At 43.7% G+C, this 26847-nt stretch overlaps 1 protein-coding gene across 2 annotated transcripts; it reads right to left on the bottom strand.

Moving 5' to 3' along the window:
- Nucleotides 1-123: 123 nt before the first annotated feature.
- Nucleotides 124-24125, bottom strand: FBXO31 (F-box protein 31). Of its 2 annotated transcripts, XM_083456492.1 has the most exons (10): nt 23707-24114; nt 12878-12949; nt 12129-12215; nt 6840-6916; nt 6565-6732; nt 6338-6412; nt 4443-4552; nt 3438-3591; nt 2527-2906; nt 124-1737 (listed from the first exon to the last, which is right to left on the bottom strand). In XM_083456492.1, the coding sequence occupies exons 1-10, from the start codon at nt 24077-24079 to the stop codon at nt 1515-1517; spliced, it is 1719 nt and encodes a 572-aa protein (XP_083312618.1). In that variant the 5' UTR covers nt 24080-24114; the 3' UTR covers nt 124-1514. The 2 variants fall into 2 exon arrangements, with proteins under 2 accessions (XP_083312618.1, XP_083312619.1); XM_083456493.1 differs by lacking the exon at nt 12129-12215 and having other exon boundaries at nt 23707-24125.
- Nucleotides 24126-26847: the final 2722 nt, after the last annotated feature.

Below are 26847 nucleotides of genomic sequence, written 5' to 3'. Positions count from 1 at the left end.
TCCAGGCGGCTGAAGGACTTGAATATTTTGCAGAGGATGGGTGTTAAGAAGAGCTGGAAAGCTTTCCAAAACTGTAATGGTGGGGCAGAGGGCAAAGGAGAAAGAAAGCAAGAAATACAAAGATTCTGCAAATTAGACATATATTTGCAAGCTCCAGCTGCTTAAAAGGAGGTTGTTCCCATGAAGGATCCCTAGGCAGAGTAAAGGGAAATTACAGAACAAATCCTAGAATTGCACGAGAATCACACAGCTTCTCATAAGGCTTGTAGAGGGTGCAAACCGGAATGAGGGCACCGGGTATTAGTTGCATTTTGTAGTGCATACATGGCATGAAGGGGGAAACGTTACAGCTCCCAAGAATAGGTGGCTTGGGCCCAAGTAAGGCCAGAACTTGGCAGGACCCACTTAAAGTGCCCAAAGGCGGCAGCCATCTTGATTTCCATCAACAAAACCCTAGCAGCTTTTCCGAGGATCTACTCCTTAAGCAAATGCTGAGCAGCGGGAGAAGGAGGCCAGGGCACCAGTGTCAAACCCTCACACAAGAGGCACAGTGGCTGAACAGCATGGGAAGGGAGAGAACAGGAGAGAGCATCTAGTGTGTTGTGGAACTTATAATTTTTCAAGAAATAAAATAAATAATAATCATCATATCAACAGGCCTCATAATGCTGTAAAGTTCTTATCCAAGTCACATGATGGGCTCAGAGACATGGGGGGAAATAAGAGAATATACAGCAAGGGTACCTCCTAGTCCAGAGGTCTCTTTGCCTACCCTAATTTCAGGTGGAAAAGAAAGGAATGCAAAGGAGCCTGTGAAAAGGTTAGAAAAGAGGCAACCAGGCTGTGTTTGTTGCATGGTCTCTCCCCCTTTCCCCGCATACCCCACTCACACAGACAGAGTTGCCCAGTCAGAACTCTCACATTTAAAGGAAAGCTTCCTGGAGAGAAGCAAAGGGGCATACTAACATCTGAAACTCATGGCAGTTAGCCACAGATCAAAATTTTTAACATGATTCTTAAGTGAGAGAGGCATGTTCAGAAAAAAGCCCAGGGCTACAGAGCCGTGTTGGAGAACAGCTTCCTGGCTCAGGGAGGATACCGAGTGGCTGCTGCTCGTGTAACACACACACACACACACACACACATACACACACACAAAATTATTTACACTGTCTGCAAAGTGCTGGTTTTGGTTTGTCCCCACTCACGCACTAAACTTCAGGGGGGAAAGGAAGGAAAAGCAAGCATGCTAAGCTGCTACTACCTTGGCCAGCTGTCCTCCAAATATACAGACCTATGTTGCAAACTATGCATAACATACTGTGGAAGTTTCATTTGTGTGTTAAGCAGTGTGTTAAGCAGTGTGTGTGTGTGTGTGTGTTCATTTTGGTAAAAAGTCCTCCTTGAGAAGTGCATTATGTTTCGAGCTCTTGTGGCTCCAAGGATGAGTGCTTTGCCCCTCAAGATGGAAAATGTGAATCCCTCCCCCTTCCAGCTGCCAGAAGAAGCCGCCATCATGATGTAAGTAACTGGATGTTCTTCAACATTTCATCGAAAGCCTCCTGCGAGGGAGCACCTGCGTTCTGGAAGGAGTCCTTGATGCGGCTGTAGAGACTAAAAGACTGCAGCTCCAGCCAGATGAAGCCAAAACGGTCGTCATCAAACAAAACAAAGACGCCGGGTGTTCGCTCAGGGCTGGTGAAGCCATGGCCAGCTATGAGCCCCGTGCCGTAGAAACTAAGAACAAAAGAAAATAAAGGATGCAGTGATATACCTTCCACAGGAAAATCCAGGCATCACACAACTTGCCCCATCAAACAGAACTGCCAGGTTACCTGGCTTCCATGTTGACACAGAGATTTCCAAAAATTAACATGTCCTTGCAAGGCCTATGCTATGTGATTTCCAGAGTTTCAAGCTCCCTGTCTCCTCTAAAAATCATTAATCCAATATATGCTAATAGCTCCAACCAGAAGTTCCTCCCTGCTTCACACCCTGATAGAGCAGCAGCTCTTTTCTTGGAAAGATTGGACCTCCTGGAAAGGGCTGGAGGTGGGGTTATTTTGTGGTTTCTCTTTCTCTCTTTTCAATAATATTGTATTTGCTGCATTAAACAGTTTTCATTTCCACCAGATTTTTTTTAAAAAAATTATATTTTAAATTGTGCTTTCTTATTGCTTTGTTATTTTCTGGTGTTAATAATGTTAAGATCTGGTAATGCTTTCATCGTATTTTATGAACTGGCAGAGTTTAGGAATTCTCTTATAAATGCTTTATTAAGTCACATTGGGTAAAAATTCTTTTTAAAGGGAAAGACAGAAATCATAATAATTGGAGCTTTTGTCATACATTGAATTAAATAAATGGGGGGGGGGGAGAGAATATTTTCTTTTCTGGGAGCAAATACTTCATAAAATATTGGGTCTGGTTGAACTGGACAGAAGCCCAAAGGATAGTCATGGGCAACTTGCTCCACATCCTCCAGGGATGCCCCTTGAAACACAACTCTTGGCTTTTCATATTTACCACGCTCTGCAGGTCCGAGGGTAATCCTCATTCCTGGATGCAATGCCACCAGGCAGCACAAAAGGGCATGAGGCTGGGGGAGAGCCCTGGGCCATGGCTCCCTCTTCAGTTGCAGGGCCTTCTGCTCCTCTGCCTGCTTCCTGCTGAGAGGGGCCTGGCTGCTCCTCCTCTTCCTCTTCCTGGGCCTGCAGCTGGCGCTCCTTTTCAAGGCCACCCTCCTCCTCCTCCTGCTGCTGCTCTCGCCGCACCTGCTCCTGCACTTCCAGGACAATGCGGGAGAGTTCGCTGAAATTGCTCAGGTTTTCAATATCAGGCAGCTGGATGGGATGCGCCAGGTCAATCTCCACTGTCTGCTGGCCAGCTGGGATGTTAGGGTCACCCTGGAGGATAGGCAGGAAGGAAAGAGAGCGGAATGACTTTGCTATGAATGCTAATGGCCACTGACTCCATCCCATTCCAGTGCCTCGAACAGCCTCCTCATCCTTGCCAAACCAGCTTCTCCTCGTTCCCTTCCCCAGACCCTTCTTTGAAACAGAACACACCCTGAACTACTGTGCCTTGCCTGTATATTGTGGTACTAGCAAATCTCTCTTCTCCACTCTGTTCATCACTTTCAGTAGGTCTTGCCCACTTCCTTTGCCCTGCTAGTCTAAGTAGCTGTACTATTTCTTTACTCATTGAGAGCTGGTGTGAAGTAGTGTTTAGTCATGATCTAGAACTTGGGGAGCCATGCTGTACATAATTTTATAAATTTCTCTCTTGCCACCTCTTACTCACTTTTCCCTCAACTAAAAAGTCCCAAACGATGCAACCCTTTTCCTCAAATGGGAGTTGCTCCATTCCCTTGATCATTTTGTTTGGCATGGCAACAGTGACAATACATACGTGAACAGAGAAAGCCAGATGCTCACTGTGATTTTAGTTCCTTTGGCCTTTTTCCCATGGAAGCTGAGCATGACTATTTCAAGACCATGGCTCCCATATGTCCCCTTGAAAAGGCCTGGCTTGATGAGATCAATGGCACTCCGTGGAGGGAGGTAGATGCGTCTGTATGTCAAGCAGTTGCTGGAATATTAAAAAGAACCACAGCTTGATATAATGCAGGTAGGCCACAACCTGTTTGGTGCAATCTCTGAATCACTGGCAAGGCATACAGTTTGGCATCTGACTAGATCACCTTCCCTGTTTTAAAAGCAATGATGCCTTCAAAAATCAAAACTCTAGCTCTCTTGCATGTTGAATGCAGCTTTGCCATGCATGAGCAGAATCTGAAAGGGACTCAAATTAGCAGAGTGAGTTTTTGGTAGGGAGATGATGGAAAACCATGTTGCTGTGCACCTCTGGCCTTCCCTCTGTACCCACCATAGCTACTATTTCTTAGACTCAAGACCCATCTGCTCCCTCCATTCCTCATTGTTATGGTCTCCATTCACTGTCATTCCCTTGCACCATTCCAGTTCTTGCCAAAGGCGTCTACAGCTTTTGAAGATGGGGAACAGAATTTGCCAAAACAAACCAATTCACGGTTCTAGCATTTATTTATCTGTAAGCTGCCTTGAGTCCCACTAGGTAAAAAGGTGAGGTAATAATAATAATGATAATAATATTAATACTTCTGCAAACCTTTGGGCTCGCCTGATCTTGTGAATGGATGGTACTGTTTAGGGTACATAAACAATGGAACTAGAAGGAATTACGATGATTACAAAGGCATCATAAGTCTCCACTGTTCTCTGAAGCAAAAAGCAACCACACCTAGATAGTGCACCCCTTCCCTTTCAAATGTTATCACTGTTTGGGGAGTTTGCAACTGTACTACTTTACTTGAACAATTTATTCTAAAAATACTGATTTTTCTCTCTCTTTTTGCCTGCAGAAGCAGGAGGATGAAAGAAGGGTCCTTCCCCGCCCCTTACTCATATTGACTGGTATAGATGAACTTCATCAAGATGAGCTCTTGCATGTGCTCATGGAAGATGTCTTCCAGAGTCCGCCCCCACTCCTCTCGCAGCCATGTCCGGAACTCCTACAACAGCACCCCAAAGAGAGAAGCAAAGTCAATGAGTTGCAATTGCCTGGGACCCCTTCCTCCAATAAGAAAGCACAGGTAGATATGGACAAGAGACAATTGCTTTCCTCTGCTTTCATCAAGCTGGTCACCCATTAAATGCCCCTTCCTGTTACTGGACTACAAATTCTAGAATTCCAAACAGATGATCCATAAACTGATCTGTTTGCAGAGCCAAAGGCAGAATGATTTCACTCATTTAAACACAATAACTGGGTGCTTCCAGACACAAGCCTTCTTAAGGCCATTGTTTGTTGACTGTGAAACCACAGCAGATCTTCCAGGCTATTGTAAATGAATCCCTTGCCCCCAACAACTGTTTCGTTTGTTTGTTAGATTTTCTATGTTTCAGGTGGTGGAACAGACAGATGGAGGAAAAGGCACATAGTACTTTCAAAGGAATGACAACATCATGTGGAGTCGCAGTAGAAAACATTGAACTGTGGAGAAGCCATCTCTTACACACATTTCCAAAGCTTTGTTTCAAGCATTTGCTTTAAGATGGAAGAATAAAAAAAAAAATTGTTCTGCAAGCATGGTGTCGTTTTAGTGTTACAATACACATTGAACCCTCAGAGGATACAGATAGCCTAATTCATCCTAATGATCTTGCTGCAGACAGCATGATTACTTGTCAGCCGTGGAAGAGGCTTTCTCACCCCACCCCCACAAATTCCCAGCCCTGCTTGCTTCTTGACAATGAGCTGCTCGATCATGAGGCATATTCATGCCAGAGCACAGCAGCAGCATTTCAGCATTAACTCTGCTTTGCCAACTGTGACTTTAATCCCCAACCGCAGATAACTGTCTCTTCCTCCCTAGTCGATACAGGGCAACAGATCCTAATTCATCAAGCCTCTCTGTGTGTCTGTGAACATGCCTAGGCCTGCACATGTGCAGTAAAGACTGAAATAAAATATTATGTGAGCTAACTGCCTTCCCAGTGGCACTAAATTACCACATATGTTGAAAAAGCCCTATCTCAGATTAACAGTTGCTGGTGGTAACCTTTGCTAATGGCCAAGTAAACAATGTTTATATAAAGAAGACATCGGAAGCTCGTCTTGGAGCAGGTCTCCCTTATCTTGCGTCCTTCGTCTCAAGGTTTTCCTGGGAAAGGTGGAACAGCATTTTCCAGCCTTCTCTATTTTAAACAGGAGTGCCCAAAGGTCACACCAGAGGTTGTGTGCAATCTCTCTCTCATTCCTCTGCTCCATTTTCAGAAGCAGCCTTATATTATTAAATGAGGTGGGGGTCAAGGCATACCACCACCACTCCTTGCAAACAGATAGTTACGTTCCATGTGCATTTCTCCCGTAAGCTTTGAAAGTTGTTTGCCAGGCAGTATGGGGAGAAATGCACATGGAACATAGCTTTCTGTTAGCTGCACAATCATTTGGATCGTGTCCAGAGCAATAAAAGTTTCAGTTCTTTAAGAGCCCAACTCAAGGAAGCTATAAGTCATTCCCTGGCTAGCAATGCAAAGCATAGACCATACTGAATGGCACTGAAGCACCTGGACAGCAGCTGACAGTTGAATCAACAAGTGACCTTTGGCTTTCAGGTGCTGGGGGAAGAAATCTAACTCATGGGAAGTTTACTCAAGAAACCCTGAATCCTACCCCTCCTGGGGCTAATGGGCATTAGGGTATACTATATGGGGGGCCACAACAAGTTGACAACCCCTGCTTCATCCGACAGGCTGAAAAGCAGCTCAGGGTATCTTCATTACACAGGGCCTACCTCTTGCCTTCCTCCTGACATTCGGTGGTGATCCGTCTGGTTGCACTTTGTTGAAAACTCATCCTTTTTCACAATCTGTACATATTAAACAACAGTATTAAGCATTACAGGGCATAAATCCTCAATGAAAACAGACCCACAAACAGGCTAAAAATTACCCTGGCACAGAAGACCTTAAAAAACAGGTGTTTATTTTGCATGTGCGGCAGAGTGGACAGGTAGCTCACCTGAATATGCCCACTGTGGGGTCCCTTGTGGCCATACATGCACTCCACTGTGGCACTCTTTCTTTCCATTAAGTGGATCCTGAAGAGCGGCTTGACTCTCATTGGATCATCCACATGAGGGTCATGTGGGGGTAAGTACATCCAGCCAATAATGAACAAGCCATCTACCTGTCACAGACAAAGTAAGGAGAGTCAAAACCTGCTTTCTTTTCAGTCACTGTAGCACCTTAAACAAACCCCTGCTCTATGCAACATGGCAGAGCCTCTATACTCACCACTACGTTCAACAGCCCCCCATACGGACCGATGTCTGGCTGCCAGAGTCCCAAGATGTGCCGGTATCTGTGGAGCACTGGAGAATTGAAGAAAATGCAAGAGATAATCAAAAGGCACACAGAAAGCTAAAGGGAGGGGAAATACTGAAGCAAAGGGAGAGTTTCAGTGGTGTCAAAGAGCTCCCTGTACAGCAGGGCTGTGTGTACTTGGCAATAAATCCAGACACCAAGATTCTATGCCCTGGGTGTATCATACAAATTAAAGAACCCTTTGCACCATTCTACTCATTTTGTACAATTTACTCTACTTCTGCAAAACACAGGGAAGAGGAAGGACTGCAGGACAGTCAAGACCTCACTTCAATATTAATGGGAATCTCAGAGATAACAAAGGTGTACCTCTCAATTTAAAATGAGAACTGAGAAGCAGCTTGGGGAACAAACTGGATCAGAGCAGCAGAGTGTAGTGGTGGGGAAGAAGATTTCTTAAAGCCCATCCCTCTATGTCATTTCCCTGGTTAACCCTTCCCTTTGCTAATAATTTTGCTGGGTGTGTAAGAGACAAATACACAAATTTCTCTTCAGTATGGCAAATAGCAGTTGGGTGTGTGTGTTTGATCAGAGAACATCCCCTCCCACTGTGCTCCTGCCTTTACCTAACTGAGCCCCTTCCCCTACCACTGCTTTTAAGCTTTGAGAAAAGCCATCCAAAGATATGGTCCTGGATTTCCCAAGGCCCCTGCTTTGGCTTCTTCAGCTCTGGCAATGAGAGAGAAACATTGCACCAGGGAACCTTCCTGGTTTCCCCTCTCTTTGCCCCAAATTCACAGCTTGTAGCACTGCCCTCTTCAGTAGTGCTGACTGCTGCTCTTTCGCCCTCAGACATGTCTGAGGCAGGGAGAAGGGTGCTGGCACTTGATCCTTGTCCAAACCATCTCTCGCCTGCCTGTCCTGCAAGCTGGGGGAGGCTCCACAGAGAGCCAACACTGAGAAGAGGAAATGGGCTCCTCCCCAAGGGGTTTAAAGGGCCTTCAAACTATGCTTCCACCCCCAAGGAAGAAATCTCACTAAAGTAAAAGTAAAAAAGGTAGAGAAGGCTCTTTCACCACCACTGCAGTCATCAGAAACATATTTTGCATTAAAGAGGTGAGGGTGTTATCATTACACTACTCAAGGGAGACGCCAGTTAAAGCCGTGCCTTGGTCAAAATAAGGGACACTTAATGCCACCATGCCCTTTGCAAGGGAGGCCTCTGCAAAGGAAAAGGCTTTCACCAAAGGGATGTTTATGAACTGCTTTCTAAGAAAGCTGACAATCCTCACAGAGAGGGTTTGCTCAAGACAATACGTTAAGTCACGCAAACATACCACTGTGAGTATCAAAGTCCCCCTGAGCTTTTGAGACACTTCACTGAAACTCTCCCTCTCACAGCAGAATGGAGTTAAGAAGGAAGGGGTTATCTGGGGCTATTCTGCCTAAAGTTAGGGAGGAATGAGAGGCAGCTGAACACAGGACAGAACACAGTTGTAGCTGTGGAAATCAGAAGCACAATTTCAAAATAAAAATATTAAAGTGAATGAGACAATGCATTATTTTCATGAGCACTCTGTTTCAATAGGTCAGCAATCATCTGGGCAAGAGCAAGGCACTTCTTTCTGTTTTTATTTGGGATTCCCAAGCTGGAAGAAGCAGCTGTCAAATACTAAAAGCTTTGCTTCTAGCATCTGTAATGCTCATTGGTCAAACAGAGGCAACTGCTGTAAAGCATCCACTTCGCATGCAAAAGATCCTAGGTTCATCTCCAAGTAGAGCTGGGAAACCCCGAAGAACCACTGCCAATTGGTGTAGACAGTAATAAGTGAAACTAATGATCTGATTTGGTATAAGGCAGCTTCCTATATTTCTGAATGGTGACTAGCCTCACTTTCCAATTTCTTGCAGGAAGTGTGACTGAAGAGTTACTGGAATGTAAGTCTACTCAGAGAAAACCCACTGAAACTAACGAACCTAAGTTAGTCATGTCTATTAACTTCAACTGGCCTATTCTTGGCAGAGTTACTACTGGATGCCACCCACTGAGTCAGCATAGTTCATATCCCCATACCACTGGGATCAGGGGGAACTAAGCAAGACTGAGCCTTAGCACTTTTAAAGAAACCAAAAACTACCCGCGTAAATCAGTCACTAAGCCAAAGGAACACCAAAAAGAGTCTCCTGTAGCACACCCAAGCTCATCCATCCCATTGCTTCTCAAGGCCCTCACAGGACAAGGTTGCCACAGGTTCCCAGTAAAGCCTACCTGCTTTACAGCCCAGTTCAGAGGCTATCATCAAGCCAAAAGCAGGCTCACCTCAGAAAACAGCATTCTAAATATGTTCCTGTCATGCACACAACAGTTTAGCTTATGTCATAAAGTAAAAAGCCCACTGGAATAGCTCCCATTCTAGAAACATAGGAAGTTGCCTTATACCAGGTCAAACTGTTTTTCCATCTAGCTCACTGTTGTCCACTCTGACTGGCAGCTGCCTCTAGCAGAGGTCTTTCCCTCATCTACTTTCCTAATCTTTTTTTTTTTTTTTACTGGATATGGCAGGCTTTGAACCTGGGCCCTTTGGCATGCAAAGGTGGTACCCTGACACAAAGATTTAGGCTCAGCCAATGTCAGGAATCTGCTTCACACAAAACTAATGCACTGAGCAACCCAAGTTTCAGATATACTTTTGCAATTATACCTCTAAAGCCTTAAATAGCTCAGGACCGCACTACCTCAACGATCGCCTATTTCCATATGAACCTACCTGGACTCTGAGATCATCTTCTGAGGCCCTTCTTTGTGTGCCTCCTCCACATGAGGTCCAGAGGGTAGTAGCACGAGAATGGGCCTTTTCTGCAGCTGCTTCTCATTTATGGAATGCTCTCCCCAAGAAGGTTTGTTTGGCATCTTCAATTATACACTTTTAGGCACCAGCCAAAAACGTTCCTCTTTAACCAGGCCTTTAGAGCTGACTGACATCCAATGCCCTTTTAAAATGTGTTGCGGAGTGGGGGTGTTATTGGGTTTTTTGTTTTTATTATATATTTTGTGTTTTTATATTGTGATTTCATGTTGTAACTGCCCTGGTACCTACAAGTATAGGGCGGCATACAAATTTAATAAATAAGGCAAGGCAAGGCAAGACAAGGCAAAATAAAATCAAATAATGTGGGGAGGGGGATAAATGGCAGAATAAAGGGTTAGGAGCTTGTGCACTTCTAAATGGGACCTTGTACAAGAGCACATCTGTCCCTCTGCGCAGCTCTGCTGCATTTCAATCTTATTGGCAGTGTTTATTTATTTAAGAGGCAACAATTCCAGAGATGCAGCCTTTTCCAACATTGCATTTCCAGTCTGGGAGCAGCTGTGTATGTTAAATGGTTGCCCTGCTTGCAGCTCTTTGTTACCCAAAATAAAACCACAGACTATTCATCCTGAGGGTTAACTGGCATTTTGGGGAAACCCATGACCTAGAAGCATGTGAGCATCACATGGGTGGAGCAGTGTAAAGCATCTGAATAGAATGTGGATTTCTGAGCAGCTGCCCAAGACAGAAGGAGCTGTTTTCATAAAATAAAGTTTCTATTTCACAGTGTCTAAAATCTCCAGACTGTTTAGACTGTGCTTCTTTCCTTTCACTATTATTTTACAGAGCTGAATATGGAATAGACAGCCTCAAGATTCATTTTGGACCAAAATGAATGCACCAGCAGTGACTCTCAAAAACCCACTGATTTATTTTCCAATCAAACTCACACAAGAATCAGATGACTCAATGAAGAACTCACTGAATGAAAGCAGCTTACCAAGGGCTAGGAATACAGAGTTGCTGCTCAATATTTTTTTCCTTCTGTTCTTTGGTAAAAAAAAGGCTACATTATTTCCACTAGAACAGGGGTGGCCAATTAGCAGATTGGGATTCAATTTCAGAATTCCAGTTTATGTTTTAGGGACTGCTACCCTTGCTGAAATGGACACACTTACATGGGAAGACCATAAGTTTCTGGCTTCCCAGCATGGATGTCACAATTTCCCAGTGCTTTCTCTGCTGCTCTAGAGGATCCTGAGTTACTGATCTACATCCCCTTGAATCTCTTTTTGGGATGGCAGAGATGCTTTGTCAGAAAGGAACTGCTTTGGGACCCAATTCAAAAGGGGATCACGCTAGAGGCAATGGCTCTTTCCTCTGAACTACAGTGGTACCTCGGGTTAAGAACTTAATTCGTTCTGGAGGTCCATTCTTAACCTGAAACTGTTCTTAATCTGAGGTACCACTTTAGCTAATGGGGCCTTCCGCTGCTGCCACTGCTGCGCGATTTCTGTTCTCATCCTGAAGCAAAGTTCTTAACCCAAGGTACTATTTCTGGATTAGCGGAGTTTGTAACCTGAGGTACAACTGTATTGGAGACCTGATCAGAAGCAAGAAGTTTTCTCACTTGGTTTAAAGACAGTAGTATTCTTGCTACAGCCAGGAAGCAACTGGGAGGGACTTCCCAGTCAGGGGTCCTCAGATACTGGCTTAGCTTACTTAGGTAGGCTCTTACTTCTGGTCCCATCCCCTGGCAAGGAAAGGGGGTTTGGGAGACAGGCCAGGTCTTCTCTCAATTGTGCAAGGTAGGGAGAAGGTCAAAATCAGCAGCAAGACTCCTTTTTCACTGCTCAGAAAAGGCTCCTACTATATCTTACCTGCTTGAAAAATGCAATAGAGTGAGGTCTCTGAGGTAGGGATCTATAGGATGTTAGGTGTCCACCTTGCCAGAGGGGGTGGGCAACCTTGCCTCTCGTGAGTAGATTTGTGGATGCCTTTCCCTGCAATAACCTGGCATGTAATTCTATCAAACAGCTCCTGACTTGATGCTTCCTGAAAACTTCAACTTTCTAGCAGTTTCTTTTGAGATACCAACATTTCATCTTCCTGGGTCTCATCCACTTCCCCTAGTGTTGATACAAAACTCTGTTGGGGGACTACAAGGCTCTACCCAAACTCTATCCACCCTCAAGACGGTGCCATCTGCTCCAGAGAGCCACAGCTACTGCTACCTTACTTGTTTCTAGCACTGCTTACTCCTATACCTTGACATAGCAGTGGTGGTTAGCATTCCTTCTTAGTCTGCTGGATTTGGCACCCGCTGCTCTCAAAACATATCCGTCTCCCAAATGGCCCTGGGAAGCTTAGCTTGTCGGTTAAGTGGTGAAGCAGGCACACTCCATGCTAACACAACGCAAAAAAACATTTGCCAGCGGAAGGTACATACGGCAGGTGTAAACATCTCTGTATTCCATGTGCTCGTAGTCGGGAAGGATTTTCATAAAACGCCCTGATTTCACTCGTGGGTTTATACCTGAGCAGACACAGCAGGGTGAGTATGAGAACTCTTGTCCTCTTTTTACCACCTCTTTTTACCACCACACCACCAGATGTTTTCAAACTTGCCATACTATTGTAGAAATGGAGGGTGGAGAGGGTGGTCTGAAATAAGCGGCATCAGGGATGATCTCTTGTAGGGTTTTTGTTTTTTTTAAATGAATTCTCTTTAAATCAGCAAAATATGGCTCACGGGATTGACTCCTTCAGCTCATGTTGCCAGTTGAAGGGTTGGGGATATTCAAGGATCTATCCTCCAGACAGTAAATTCAATGTGTGTCCCTACAATAGAAGCACCAGACTTGTACATCACTGGGGAATGGGGAGCTGCTAAGCCTGCTAATCATAAACACTCATGTATAAAAGAGTCACGCAGAGTGCTGATGCCTTTTAAAAATGTATTTAAGTTTAGAGAGATGGGAAATAGAGGTAATGCTGTTCTAAATCTTGACATTTCTGGAGTGCATGTAAGTGCTAAATGAACTAATCTCAATATGGATTTACAGATAAGAGAAACATTGCTGTTGACACACAGCTCTGCTGCGGTCTAGACTATTGAGTTGCTCAAGTTAAAAATTCACTTACAAATTCACTTTCAACAATGAAACTCAAAAAGGATCCCAAGCGCTTGACACTTACGTTTGGCATATACATCTCGACAGGACACTCCTGTGATCTCCAGCTTTCGCAGGTTCTCGCAGACACCATATTCTGCAATTAAATAGGTCAGGTCATACCATCTGCTGTCCAGAGGTAAGGATGTCCAGCAGCCTTTTCCATTAGAATCCTTGGAGCTTCCACTTAAGAAAGCCCTTGCAAGCTTCCACCTTGATTTTTAATCACACTGGCACTATCAGCTCTAGAATACAGTCAAAAAGCAACAAAAAGCCCATCATCTCCATGTGTTTTTCTCTGTCCTAGAAGTCATATTTGTTGTTTTAAGTCCAGAATATAAATTCAACTTTTAAAAATGTTTCCTAATAATTGCTGAAAGTGTAAACAGGTAGATGGATTTTTTTTCATATGTGGGGCACTTGCAAGAAAGCAATGGTATTTTGTGAAGTGATACATGACAAAATTAAAAAGATGTTTAAAATGAGTATATATATATATAAAGCCCAAAACATTTCTGTCAGGAATCATAGGGGCAGAAATCCCAAAAAATGTTAAAGTTGTTTATCAGCAGCTAGGATTCTATATGTGCAGAAACAGAAGACGTTCCAACCAAAGAAGAATGGATAAGTAAGATAACGGACTATGCAGAACCGGTAAAATTAACAGCAAAATTAAGAGAATCTAATGATGAGTGTTCTATGGAAGAATGGATGCCTTTTTTGGACTATTTAAATACATATTATAATATGATGAACTTGCGAGTAGGATTTGAGCTATAAGCAACAGAAGTAATTAGATTATAATATTGTGATTTAATATATAGAAGATAGGGTGCAGCAGAAGGGGAGAAACAACAACTCCATGGAAAACGGGGTGGTGCAAATGCTGTGGGGACAACATGAATTGCAAAACAATATGGAACCAAACAGGAAATAAATATGGAACCGAACAGGAAATGGACACTGGCTTAGAGGAGTGTAGACTCAAAAAGTGAAGATGAATAATGACTGAAAGGTGATGGATGGTGGAGAAGATAGACACAGATGGCAGCACACGCAAGATGAAAAGAAAGGAAAGCGGCTTGTCTTTGTTGTTATGAGAAAGTAAGGGTTCACAGGGGTTTTTTGAATCACGTGTTAAGGAAATCACTATATGGTGTATGGGATAAATATGGGATAACCCTGGTGGCTATCTCCACTTGAAGCCTTCACAGGAAAGAAAAAAAAAAAAACCATGAATACAAATTGGGCAACATACAAAGATTTATTAGAAGAGGATAAAACCCAGCTAAAACTGAAAAAATCTTACAGGTTAGTTACAATACCACCAACTGAAAATCTTTAAAGCTGATAAAAAAATAGGTTTTGTGATGGAAATTTTGGAAGGAAGAGGTAAAATAAGTCATGGTTAAGTGGACGAAAGATTTGGTTACAATATTCAAATGGAGGAATGGGAAAATTTATGGAGAAGGGAATTGAAATTCACGGGCTGTTCACTATAAAAGAAAATTTCATGAAGATGCTATACAGGTGGTACATCACCCCCAACAAACTGTCCAAAATGTACAGAACCAAGTCAAATTTATGCTGGAGGTGCAGAGAGTTAGAGGGCACAATGTACCCCATGTGGTAGGGTTGCAAAAAAAAATAAAGAGCTTTTGGGAACTTATATACAATAAATTTTTTAAAAACTGTTCAAAATAACGTTCAATAAGAAACCTGAAACCTTCCTATTAGGCATAATGGCATCAGACATCCCAAGGGAGAAAAGAAGGATTTTTTTTTTAACGCAACAATGGTGGCAAGGATGCTGATTGCCAAGGGATGGAAAGGAGATAAAACTCCATCAGGAGTGGCAAGTAAAAATGCTTGAATACATGAAACTAGCATACTGTATATGACAAAAAAGATCAGAGATCGATCAACCCAAAAGTTCAAAAGAGAATGGGATATCTATAGACAATATTCAAAAGAACAGTGTCCCCATATAAAAACTTTAGAATGCTTCGAATAACACTCAGAACTGATTAAAGTATAAAGAAGTCAAACAAAATTTAATAAAGACAGAGTTTATTGAAAAATAGAGGCAAGTAATTAGGAAAACAAAGAACCCATATCAAGGAAGTCAGAAGTTGATGGTCGGAACATTTTTGTGAATTTGTGATGTATTGTTGTACTGTTTTTTGTTTGTAAGAAATGTATTGTGCTGCTTTTGTTTCATCTTCTTTCCTTTTTCTTTTTTCCTTTTTTCAAGCTTTCGTTGTGTGTATGTTTTGATTTTAAACCAATAAAGATTAATTTAAAAAAGAAAAAAGAAAAGAAAGAAAAATTAATATAGAAGTAATAAGTAATGCTTTAAAGTGGATAACTGTTTTTGTTCTTTAAGGGAATATGTTATTGTTATATAAATATATGAGTAGGAATTGATCAAATAATAATTAATAATTGTAAATTGAATATAATGTAATTTCAAGCAGCAATGGGGGGGAAAGAGGTCACACCTAGGACGAAGAGTGGGAAGTCAAGTTTTTGGGGAAATTGAATTAAATTTGATGTAATTTGGCACTGATTTATTAAAAATTGGGGAAACTAATAAGAAAAGGAAACAAAAAGGAAAAGGAAAACGGGGTGGGATGTTGATAAAAATAAAGGGAAAAGATGAAATTGCATCTTGATTTTATAGATTAAAAATATTGTAACTTAATAAAACTCATTGGGGAAAAAAGCTTTTAAAACTGGGTTATTCAGCTTCCATTTCCACTTCTATAAAATGACATTAATGGCATACCAGTGCATTTGGTACAGACTCTGCCCGCCCACCCGCCTACCTCGCCATGCTACTGACTCCACGTTTATACGACTTAATATGTCTTGTTTTACTATGGCTGCCAAGACTTGCAAAAAACAAAACAAAATCATGGCATAGCAGCGGATGAGAATGTTAGGCCACAACACATGGCTAGTGAGCTGCAGTTGACTTCCAAGGTAACACATTGTGGCAGCTGCTCTTTACTATAAATTTAAACAGAACTTGTTGCGGGGGGTGCATGATCACATTTCTAACCCCCAGCATCAAAATTCTAAGCATTCAGCAGGATTGGTCCCCACCAATCCCATGTAAGGGATCCCTGAGTGTTTTGGAACATGGGCACAGTGCAGCCTGCTCCCTTGCCAATCAATGCCACGGCAATGGCACCCTCTCAGTTCATTGCACTGCGTATTACTGGATGTTTCTAACTATAAACACACACAAATGGCTTTTGCTACATTTTGAAAAAGAAAAACAATTCACAGGAGTTAGGTCAATTTACAAAACTGCTACAACCACCCTGGGGAGGAAATAAATGACAAAACGGAAGGCACCCAACAGCCACTACAGACCACATGCCCAGTACCAGTACCAAGAGTTTATTTGTTCCAGGCCTTAGATGTACTAGTTAAAATCAGACCAGCTTTCTAAAGTAGAAGATTTAAACTGCAGTTTTACACTTCTAGCACCTGCTAGACATCGGACACCAAAGATCTTCTGACACAAAGCTCATCCATAACTATAGCGGCTGAGGGTTTACCCATTTCTAAATTAGTGATCACAGCCTCTGACTTGCAGAAGCCATTTCAGGGTACACCATATGATGTGTTTATTTGCACATGCCTCTAAGAGAGACTGTCACACACTATTTTAAAGAGAACCTGGGTTAGAAATGGAGATATGAAAGCTAAGAGCTAAATGGCACCTTAAACCTACGTTATGGGAACAACAACGGAATGTCTAGGCACACTTTTTTTATATCAATACCTGTAATACAAAGCTCAAAATGAATGAATTGCAGCTAAAATATTATGTCCATTTTTCACATGGTCTAGTCCTTCCCCTGCTCACCCCCTAATATTCTTAAGGGGGATCACTTCTCCAGTATTCAGAGAGAAGCTGGAAGTGAGGAGGCAGTTTTAATCTAAAATCTTAAGTGCAGTACTGTGCCCAGAGCTCAGAAACTGCTTGCTCTAATGAAATTCCCTGTCGCAAAATGCGCCTAGAACAATGGGAGTTTCAAACACTGAGCAGAACTATAACACAACAAATAGGTTTCCAGTATAAGGGGCAAAATACTTTTAGATCTGGGTGCAGGTTAAGGCAAGCACTCTGGGCATTAGTGAGTAGGTCCCTTAGCAATGGCTGGCGAGAGGAACAATATGAAGTGGAAAAGGTCAATTTTTAAAAAATTGTACCAAGAAGCTGATCCAATCAAAGATCTCTCAATAGGCTCAAATGCACACAGATCACCCTTATATCTGAAAAGTTACTCCTTTAACGCACACCAAATTAAAAAAACAAAAAACAAAGCCTGTATTTACACAAGAGTGAGCTATCCAGTACCAAGACAACAGTCCTCAGGCTTTGCCAGTCTTGCTTTCTCATGATTCAGATTTGCTCTGATAATTCAATAGCTACAAGGGCCACCAGTATTGTTAACCCAGCCCTATTTTATTTTTAGAGTAGTCAGAAGTTTAACTGAGCAACGCGACTTCCAGCTGCGTGTACAGGATTGCAGCCTTAATCAATGTACGGCACATAGCAGTTTTAAACATGTTAAAGCAGCCTTTTCCAATCTGGTGACCATTACTGTTTTTCTGCTATGCAGGATTGTTGTAAGATTTTAGTGAGATAATGAATGTTAAGTGCTCTGAATACTGTAAAGCCAAGTATAATAGTCATTTATTCTGGATACCGGGGGTGGTGGGGTGGGGACTGTACTGCACTGTTACCCTTAAGGCTATTAAAACACACAAACAACCACTCTCGCTGCTGCAAATCACCAGAGAAAATTAAATATTAAAGCTGTTCTATGCAGATAGAAATGTACACTCCTAGCAACGAACAGAAACCACATACTATAATCTGGACATCTTCCGGGGAGATTAGGGTTCAAATCCCCATTTTACAATGAAGCTCACTTGGTGACCTTAGAGAGGAGACACATACCCTCTTCCTGAGCTCCTTGGATGACAAAAATCTGATTAAATTAACAAAATTAGAGAAAATAGCCATGCTTTAAGTCTGTACTAGCAGGAAAGGCTGAAAACACCATGTAGTTTAACTCCCTGTTCAAAGGCAAGGTTACCCACTACTCCTGCCATAGTCCGGACCCTCCTCTGCCACAAGCAGGTGCCCCACAGAGATACTTGCTCAACAAGTAGCTCCAGATAAGTCAAAGTGAACACTGCATACTCAGATGGAATGGGCAGAACACATCCAAAGTCACTGCTAGTCTGACCTGGAGTAAATCCCTTCTTGGTGTGAGCAAACACCTTTGCTTATCTACTCTACATGAGCCAAGGTCTAACTCACTAGGGCATGGGTAGGCAAACTAAGGCCCAGAGGCCGGATCTGGCCCAATCCCTTCTAAATCTGGCCCACAGATCGTCTGGGATTCAGCATGTTTTCACATGAGTAAAACGTGTGCTTTTATTTAAAATGCATCTCTGGGTTATTTGTGGGGCATAGGAATTCGTTCATTATTTTTTTCAAAATATAGTCCGGTCCCCCACAAGATCTGAGGGACAGTGGACCGGCACCCTGCTGAAAAAGTTTGCTGACCCCTGCACTAGGGCTTCCCTATTAGCTATCAGGTGTGGGCCAGGCTTGTTCCCTCCATTTCAATGAACAGCAAAGTGCTTGCGGTCAGGGTGGAACAGCTGGTTCAACTGAAGTCTAATCCTAATAGCTTCAGTCACCCTGTCTTGCATTCTACAGCTACAGGAATCTGCAAAGCAAGTTGTTTGTTAGCCATTCATGCCCTCTGTTGAACTCAAGCCACTATTCACTTTGCCAGGAGGGCTCACTGCCACACCCTGGACACTTTCTTTTAAAGACAAAGGTCAAATCACTTAGCATTTAAAAACAAACAAATGGAGCATGGAAACTGTTGATTAATCAAGGTAAGCTGAGCTACAGGGAGGAGAGAGAGGCGCCAATTTGCTTCCACGCCTGGGGAACAGTCAGTACCACCTATTTATAGCTTTGCCCGAAAAGTGAATTGAAATCCACAGCTCCACAAAAATCGCAAAATCTACTTACTCGCAAACTCCAAAAAAGTAAAAGGGAACAAACATACAGACAACACAAAGTAGGCAGTTACCAGCATGACCCACAAGTGTACTCCAAGCCGCTTTGGAATTGCTGCATTGAGTGCCAACTGCCATGGTCTAGTTGCCCACATGTGCTATGAATCATCCAGTCCAATTCCCCGCAATGCAGGAATAGGTAGCTGTTCCATATGGGAATCAAACCTGCAACTTTGGTGTTATCAGCACCATACTCTAACCAACTGAGCTATTCAGGTTAAGTTGGGACATGCTTGGGGAAATCTCTCTCTTCTTGATGAACTAAAAGAGAGAAACAAAATTTAAAAATTCCTTCCAGTAGCACCTTAGAGACCAACTAAGTTTGTCATTGGTATGAGCTTTCGTGTGCATGCACATTTCTTCAGATACTGTAACTAAAAGAGAGAAAGGCCATTAAAAAAACTTGTAATTTCTGACACACAGCAGAGCTTGGGTTTTTAAGGAGGGAAACCCTCTGAGGACAAAATAAGGCCATAATAAGATGCTGGCACATTTAATAGTGGGCGGTGGTGAAAAAGAAATAAACATTTCTGTCTTGGTGATGATTGCAAACCTGACTGCAAAACAATTAGGGAGCTTCAGAGACAATGTTACCTGCATGAATGGGATTCTGTCATAAGCAGAATTAGGCAGCATCTGCAACGTGTTGCTTCTATATAAGCACTTACATTAGTGCCATAATACTGCAATATAAAATGCTGTATTGAATGGCTGTGAAGATGGTAAAATCACATCCTTTGTGGCTAAAATATTGAGTTTGATCATCTCACACTCAAATATGTGTTTCTAAATGGAAAATAAACAAATAAATAAACATGCACCACACTGGATGGCAACCATGTCTTATCTGACTCCAGCAGCTTGCATGCTAGTAACCCAAAACCTATTATCCCACTGTCTGGCATCTTAGCTCTGACATCAACCCAAACCATAAGTTAAAAACACCAACTCCACCACTACCAACAACTGTGCAATATCAAAACTCTCTAGCTGTACCTGTGGTTTGGGTCTGTCAAGCATGGTCTGTTTATGTTTATTTGCTGCTTTCTTCATTATTTTCTACATTGGGAAAAACATACAACGATCCAAGCCTTTCTCATAAAAGAAAATGGCTGATTAGTTCCAAAAAAAGGTATAAAATTATATCCAAGAACAGACAATCCATATTTAACCATAAATTAGGTTATGGTTTTTGTTATCTATTTTTTTCCTAGCTCCATACAAGCAGGTCATTAGATAATAATCTGTCTTGGCAGGGCAGACATTAAGACCCTTGAAGATTTAGATATTCTGTTTTATGGATGGGGGCTATATTAGATTTAGACAACCAGGAATATCCCTTCCAGCTATAGAAAAGGCTTAAGGAAAACAGAGCTTTGATAAGGCCTCTGTGTACAACTGCCATGACATTCAGTGGCACAAAGAAAGATAAAAGGTAAAGGTACCCCTGCCCGTACGGGCCAGTCTTGACAGACTCTAGGGTTGTGCGCCCATCTCACTCAAAGAGGCCGAGGGCCAGCGCTGTCCGAAGACACTTCCGGGTCACGTGGCCAGCGTGACATCACTGCTCTGGCGAGCCAGAGCCGCACACGGAAACGCCGTTTACCTTCCCGCTAGTAAGCGGTCCCTATTTATCTACTTGCACCCGAGAGTGCTTTCGAACTGCTAGGTTGGCAGGCGCTGGGACCGAACAGCGGGAGCGCACCCCGCTGCGGGGATTCGAACCGCCGACCTTTCGATCGGCAAGCCCTAGGCGCTGAGGCTTTAACCCACAGCGCCACCCGCGTCGCTACAAAGAAAGATGCCACCCCTTTATTTTCCCCAATAACTGTGATGGAACTAAGATGGCACTTGCCCAAAATCATGCCAGTCAAGAAAGAATGCAGCAAGCTGAGGCAACATGATGCAAAATCCATTTAAAGTGTGTTCCAAGCCTATCCACAAGGATGAGTCAATGTTGGCAAATATCCTCAAATGAGGCTATCAAACAAATTAGAAATAAGTTCTTGCAGCTGCAGACAGCATTCTTAATGTACCCAAAGTCTCCAGCTCATCCAAATGCAGTTGCTGGCTGCACTCAGATGTCCAACCCCAAAGTTCTTCTTGGCAAGGCCAAAAAGCATGACTTCATAGCTGGCAACAGATACAGCTGGTGTGGGTCCTCACTAATGGGCCAGAGGGCATGAATCCATTTGCAATATGAAGAAGAGGAACAAAAAGTGCATGGCAGGATGTGATCTTGCTGGGAAATGTTCAATAGAGCACCAATTGCAGCAGGCAAGCAATCCCCTTAAATGCATTGTGGTTGGGGTTCCCAAATTTAGCACTGCAGGTACAAGATGCATGAATGACACCTGCCATCAATCAATGTATCCTTCATACCACAAGCTTCACCCTAGTCTTTGAACTCTCAATATCATCTTGGCCCTCGTATTTCCCAGGTGAGCACAGCAGCACTCTTCATCCCAAGTGTTGATTTGAGAAAACTGAGGAGCTACTAAGGGATACCTCCATGCCTGGGTTCATCACTCTCAATCCAATAGCAAGCTAAGATTGCTGGCTAATCATCTTATAAATAAAAGCTGATGGGATGGACCCTTAAACATGTAAATAACATGTATAGTTGCCTCATGTTTTGCCAACTTGCAACTCACCAAGCCAAATGACTCCCATCCAGGGACAGCCCAGGACATTTTGCCACTAGAGGCAAAACAGAAAATGCTGCTACCTTCACCTTCTCCACTGCATGCCTCTTGTGACCCACCTGAGTACCCACTGCCACCCTGTGCCACTGGGTGGGTGTGCAGCAGCAGGCACACAGGGGAGGAGGCAGCAGCTGGAGTTTGCCACTCTGAAAAAACTGCCTCTTGGGCAGGTTGGCCCTGAAGCTACTGAAGGGTTGCTTCCTTGTGTTATTTGCCACCTATAATAAAAAAAATTATAATTGGGGAGATGGACAAGTACCCAACAGTTCACAGTACATAGTTGCTGGACTGTTCTTAGCTTGCTGCGACACAGTTGTACAGACCTAGTTTATGTCATTGGTTTGTGATTTACTTGTATTCATAACTCATAAGACTGAAGTGGATTTCTATAAATGCCAGCATTTGACATTACTAGAGCAGTCTATAAAAGAGTTGATGTCAAAACTAGTCTCTACCTATTTTCTGGATAACTCAGTATTCTATCAGTATTTTTTCCCCAGCAATTTTTCTTGTACCTCAGTTTACAAGCTAGATACAGCAGAGCCTTCCTCTGGTCTACTTCACTTTGTACTGAAGCCTAAGTTTCTAGACTACTTTCTTTCCCAGTGGCTCATAGGATTTGAGATCCATGTTTTTGAGAAGAGCTTCTCCTGAACTTCCTGAATTCTGTCTTAACTGTACTTCCACTAAATCTTCCCGAATCCACCTATGTTTCCATTCCTGCTCTCTTCGCTCTCGTCTAATTTAGGCTGCCCATTTTTAGGTATGTGCCATGCTGCTGATCTACTCAATCTCGAAACATAGATGTGAATGGTATGACAAGAATTACAGAATCACAGGATAGGGAAAGACCAGGAGGTCATAAATCAATCTACTATGTCAAGGCAGAATCCTCCATGCCTCAGCTCCATTATCCTTTTAAGTTTGTGTGTTGCACAGCTGTAAACTGTCTTGCAACCTTCTGTTGAAGGGGTGGAGTAAATTTCCAAATATCCCTTCACAAGTTTCAAGTTAGGCTACAAACAAACAAACAAAAAAAGCTCTGGTACTTTAAAAGATAAAAGGCACTCCTATGCCTCAAGTCTTTTAAGCAAATTTCAGCTGCCCTGCTTCTAATTCAATTACCCTGATGTTTTTAAAGCTTTGACTTTATGGGTTTCCCAAGATACAGATAGTCCCTTTCTTTCAGAATGCCTTTTTTTCTGGATAGTAAGAACTTCAGAAAAAGTAGCTCTGCCTGTTGTTTGCACTGCAAGAGGCATTACTTTAAAAACTAACATATTTACTGTGGCAGAAGCATTTGTGAATATCAGGCTTTTGATCTGATGAATTCACCTGTAGCCCATGAAAGCTTTTGCCACAGTAAAAACCTGTTTGTCTTTAAGGTGCCACCAGCCAACCCTTTGCTGTTTTTTCCATCTGAACCAGCATTCATTTCCCAAGCAAAAAACGCCAGTGCCACATGGTATCCTCTTCTGTTGGCATCATCTGACCTACCCAGGCTGTGAACATACCATATATTTAAATCACATTCAAAGTTCCTCCCTCTAAGAATCCTCGGGACTGTTAAGGCCGGGTATTGATATTTGAAGATCTGTGAGGGGTTAACTATACTTCTCAGGATTCTCTGGAGTGGTGGAATTTGCTTTAAAGGCATAGTGTGTATGCAACCCATGACCCCCACCATTGTTTGGTGAGATAAATGAACTCACCAGATTTAAGGCTTCCAACTCTCTGCAACTTGAGCCTTATTTTCCTCTATTTTGAGGCTTTGCTTCCTTCCTTTAACCTGCACCCCTTCTGCAGCTCCTCCACCCAAATCAGCTCTCTTCATTACTGCTTCCTCCTCCCACCTTAAACTTCTTCATACCAAGCCTTGCAGAGATCCAGGTCTGCGCATCTGTCTGTGGGCATGGACAAAGCTCCCCTTCTACTCCTGTGCTATATTGGGGGGGGGGGGGAGCGAGGATTCGGGTCGCCTCAGAAATGGGAGCGGGTTGCTACCTACACACGGAGGGAAGCTCACCTTCCTTGCACCTCCGGCGCCAGATGGTGTCGGTGCGGAGGATGCGCCTGAAGGCGCTGCAGACGAGGGCCAGGTTGGGCAGGTCGGTGCCGGGCAACGAGCCGAATATCTGCACCAGCAGCTCCGGTGGGAGGTCGAGGAGGGAGAGCGGAGCCCGGCCGCGAGGGCTGCTCTCGGCCAAGGCCGCCCCCTCGATGCGCTCCTCGGCAGCGTCGTCGTCCTCCGCCGCCGCCTCCCCGCAGCCGCCGCCGCCTCCCTCCTCAGGGTCCGTGTCTGGCTCGCTGCTGTCGCCCGCCGTCCCCTTTTGCTGAGCCCCCCGCCGCCGGCAGCCCCGCGCCGGGCCCACGCCGCAAAGCCGAGCGCAGACCGCCATGACGGACCGACGGGGCGAGCGCCTCAGCTGCGCTTTCTCCTCGCTCGCGCTGACAGTCGGGGGTCGCCGGCACTCGTCGGGCCCCGCCTCCCGGCCAATCGCAGGCGGGATCCGCCCCGTGGCCTGCAGTCCTCCGCCAATCCAGCGCGCCCTCCCAGCGCCCTCATTGGCTGGGGCCTTTCGCTAATCAGGGTCGCGTTCTTCCCTATCCTTCAGGCTCCAGCCGGGACAAGGCCGTCCCAGCCCTTTTCCCTTTCCCTCAGCCTCCCTACTCGGTTGTTGGCTGTCAAGGTGGCCACGCCTTCCCGAGCTGCTATTGGATGAAACGCAGGCCCTCCTGGCTACGCCCACCCGGCCGTAATGGATGCACTGCAGAATACGCCCGCAAGAAGGGAATCGAAAAGCCCCTCCTCTTTGGCCTTGTAGCTCCGCCTTCTTTGTTTACTACTCATACGGCTAGTCCTGTTATTATCAATGGAGTTTTTTAATTTTTTGCCCGAGAGGCAGAAAGTGAAAAAGCCGAGAGGGAGAGAAGACCCTGTAAATAATCGACTTTGGATCATTAAAACCTTTCTTTAGTGACCCAGTGTTAGCCTGTTTTTGAAGCGGAAAAGATGGCCAAATGGTTGAAGGGCGGGGGGAGGTGGAATTAAAAATAAACTCGGAGTTAATATTTCTGCAATTACCTAAACCCAGAGCATGGTTAAGTAAGTTGATGTCCGAGTAGCATCGCCGTCTGAACTCTTTCTATGCAAAGTGGCACAGCCCCAGTGCAGCCTATTCTGCACCTTTGCGCCACATCGTATACATAGAATCATAGGCGCATCGAATTGTCGAGTTGGAAGGATGGGCGTAGTGGGGCAGAACCTCTGTTAAGTATTTTTATTCATTTATTTGATCGGGAGGAGCAGGAATCACACTTAAGCATCCGTGCTAAGGATATGTGTCCTTGTTGTCTTCGTGGAACAGTAAATTCCCCTTTGCAGTTGCGCGCTACAAGGGGTGGGGCAATATAGAGGCAACAGTTAAATGTCGCATTCTTCTCCTTTTTACGACTCTCCTCCATAGTTACTTCATACCATGCATGGACGACAGCGTTTGCTATCCCCGAATCCCCCAGCATTGGTGGCTAACGGTAAACTGAACGAGTAGCTGTTACGGGGCAGAAATAAAGGGAGAATAAAAAAGTAGGCTTGCCCCGTGTGAGGCTCGAACTCACGACCTTCAGATTATGAGACTGACGCGCTGCCTACTGCGCCAACGAGGCTCCTGCGAAAAGCGGCTTGGCAGAACCTTCTTGATAGCCACCAGCAAAAAAAAGTAATATGGGTGAGTTTTAATCCTTGTGTAGCTTGTATGGATTTCGTCAAACCTTTTCCCCGAAACTCCAAGGCATGTAAAAGCGGCATCCGGATTCACAGCTACAAAACAGTTGTCATTGCAAATAACTTTGTGGTTTGAAAACCGTTACGAAATCCCTGACCAGGCAAATAATCACCATTTTCTTCTTACATGGCGACATGGCTCAATGGTAAATTATAAAAGTTTATATTTATAATACATATCTGCATATAAATAATATATTTTTTCTTTTTTAAAAAAACCCCTCCACTTTAGAAAGATTAGTTATAAGACTTTTCAAAAATTGACTAGCTTGGTGCGGTACAATTCTAACAGGTTTCCTCTGGGAAGAACCAGCACACCACGATAAATAATGCAAGGAGTGTGTGTGTGAACACACACAAAGAAAATAAACTATATAGATATATATCTAATCTCTGATATATAACTGTATCTCTATCATCTGTCTGTCTGTCTGTCTGTCTATATCTGATACAAAATTAAACACGTAACAATCATTTATTAAGGTTCAAGGCGCAGGTGTCCTATCAGAGATATTGTTATCAGTTTGTGGGTGCTAGACCATTATAATCTCTTGAATAAACTAGTGTTAGAAATTAATCAATGCTTGGAGTGTTAAAACCAGGACTCATGCGTATTACGCCAGATCCATGTGTATTAAGCTGTGTGGTAGACAATACTTTGAATCAGCAAGTGTTAAAAGCTAACTTCCTCATGCCTGTTGTCTTCGTCCATGGAGTTTTCTTGGCAGGGCTACTGGAGTGGCTTGCCGGTTCCTGCTCTAGGTGGATCACGTTTGGTCAAAACTCTCCACTATGACCTGTCCATCTTGGGTGGCCCTGCACGGCATATCTCATAGCTTCTCTGAGTTATTCAAGCCCTTTCACCACGGCAAGGCAGTGATCCATGAAGAGGATCACTGCCAACAAAGGTCTGTATAGTTACAGCTATGGTTTTCCCAGTAGTGATGTATGGAAGTGAGAGTTGGACCATAGAGAAGGCTGATCGCCAAAGAACTGATGCTTTTGAATTATGGTGCTGGAGAAGATGTTGAGAGTCCGATGGACTGCAAGAAGATCAAACCTATCCATTATTAAGGAAATCAGCCCTGAATGCTCAGTGGAAGGACAGATTGTGAAGCTGAGGCTCCAATACTTTGGCCACCTCATGAGAAGAGAAGACTCCCTGGAAAAAACCCTGATGTTGGGAAAGATTGAGGGCACAAGGAGAAGGGGACGACAGAGGACGAGATGGTTGGACAGTGTTCTCGAAGCTACCAGCATGAGTTTGACCAAACTGCGGGAGGCAGTGGAAGACAGGAGTGCCTGGTGTGCTCTGGTCCATGGGGTCACGAAGAGTCGGACACGACTAAACAACAACAACAACTTCCTCATGAGGCGATAGCC

This window comes from Podarcis tiliguerta (assembly GCF_965153285.1).
Source record: "Podarcis tiliguerta genome assembly, chromosome: 8".
In the NCBI taxonomy this organism is placed as follows: domain Eukaryota; kingdom Metazoa; phylum Chordata; class Lepidosauria; order Squamata; family Lacertidae; genus Podarcis; species Podarcis tiliguerta.
Note: the sequence above shows the minus strand (reverse complement) of the source record. Positions and strands in the feature narration are given on the sequence as shown.

What these genes read in the sequence shown, in the direction of transcription:
- FBXO31 (XM_083456492.1), bottom strand. Translation starts at nt 24,079, where the DNA reads ATGGCGGTCTGCGCTCGGCTTTGCGGCGTGGGCCCGGCGCGGGGCTGC. An exon ending in CCCACAGTGGGCATATTCAG is followed by an intron (nt 6,413 to 6,564) that starts GTGAGCTACCTG and finishes TAATATGTACAG; the next exon opens with ATTGTGAAAAAGGATGAGTT. An exon ending in CCAAAGGAACTAAAATCACA is followed by an intron (nt 2,907 to 3,437) that starts GTGAGCATCTGG and finishes CCTATCCTCCAG; the next exon opens with GGTGACCCTAACATCCCAGC.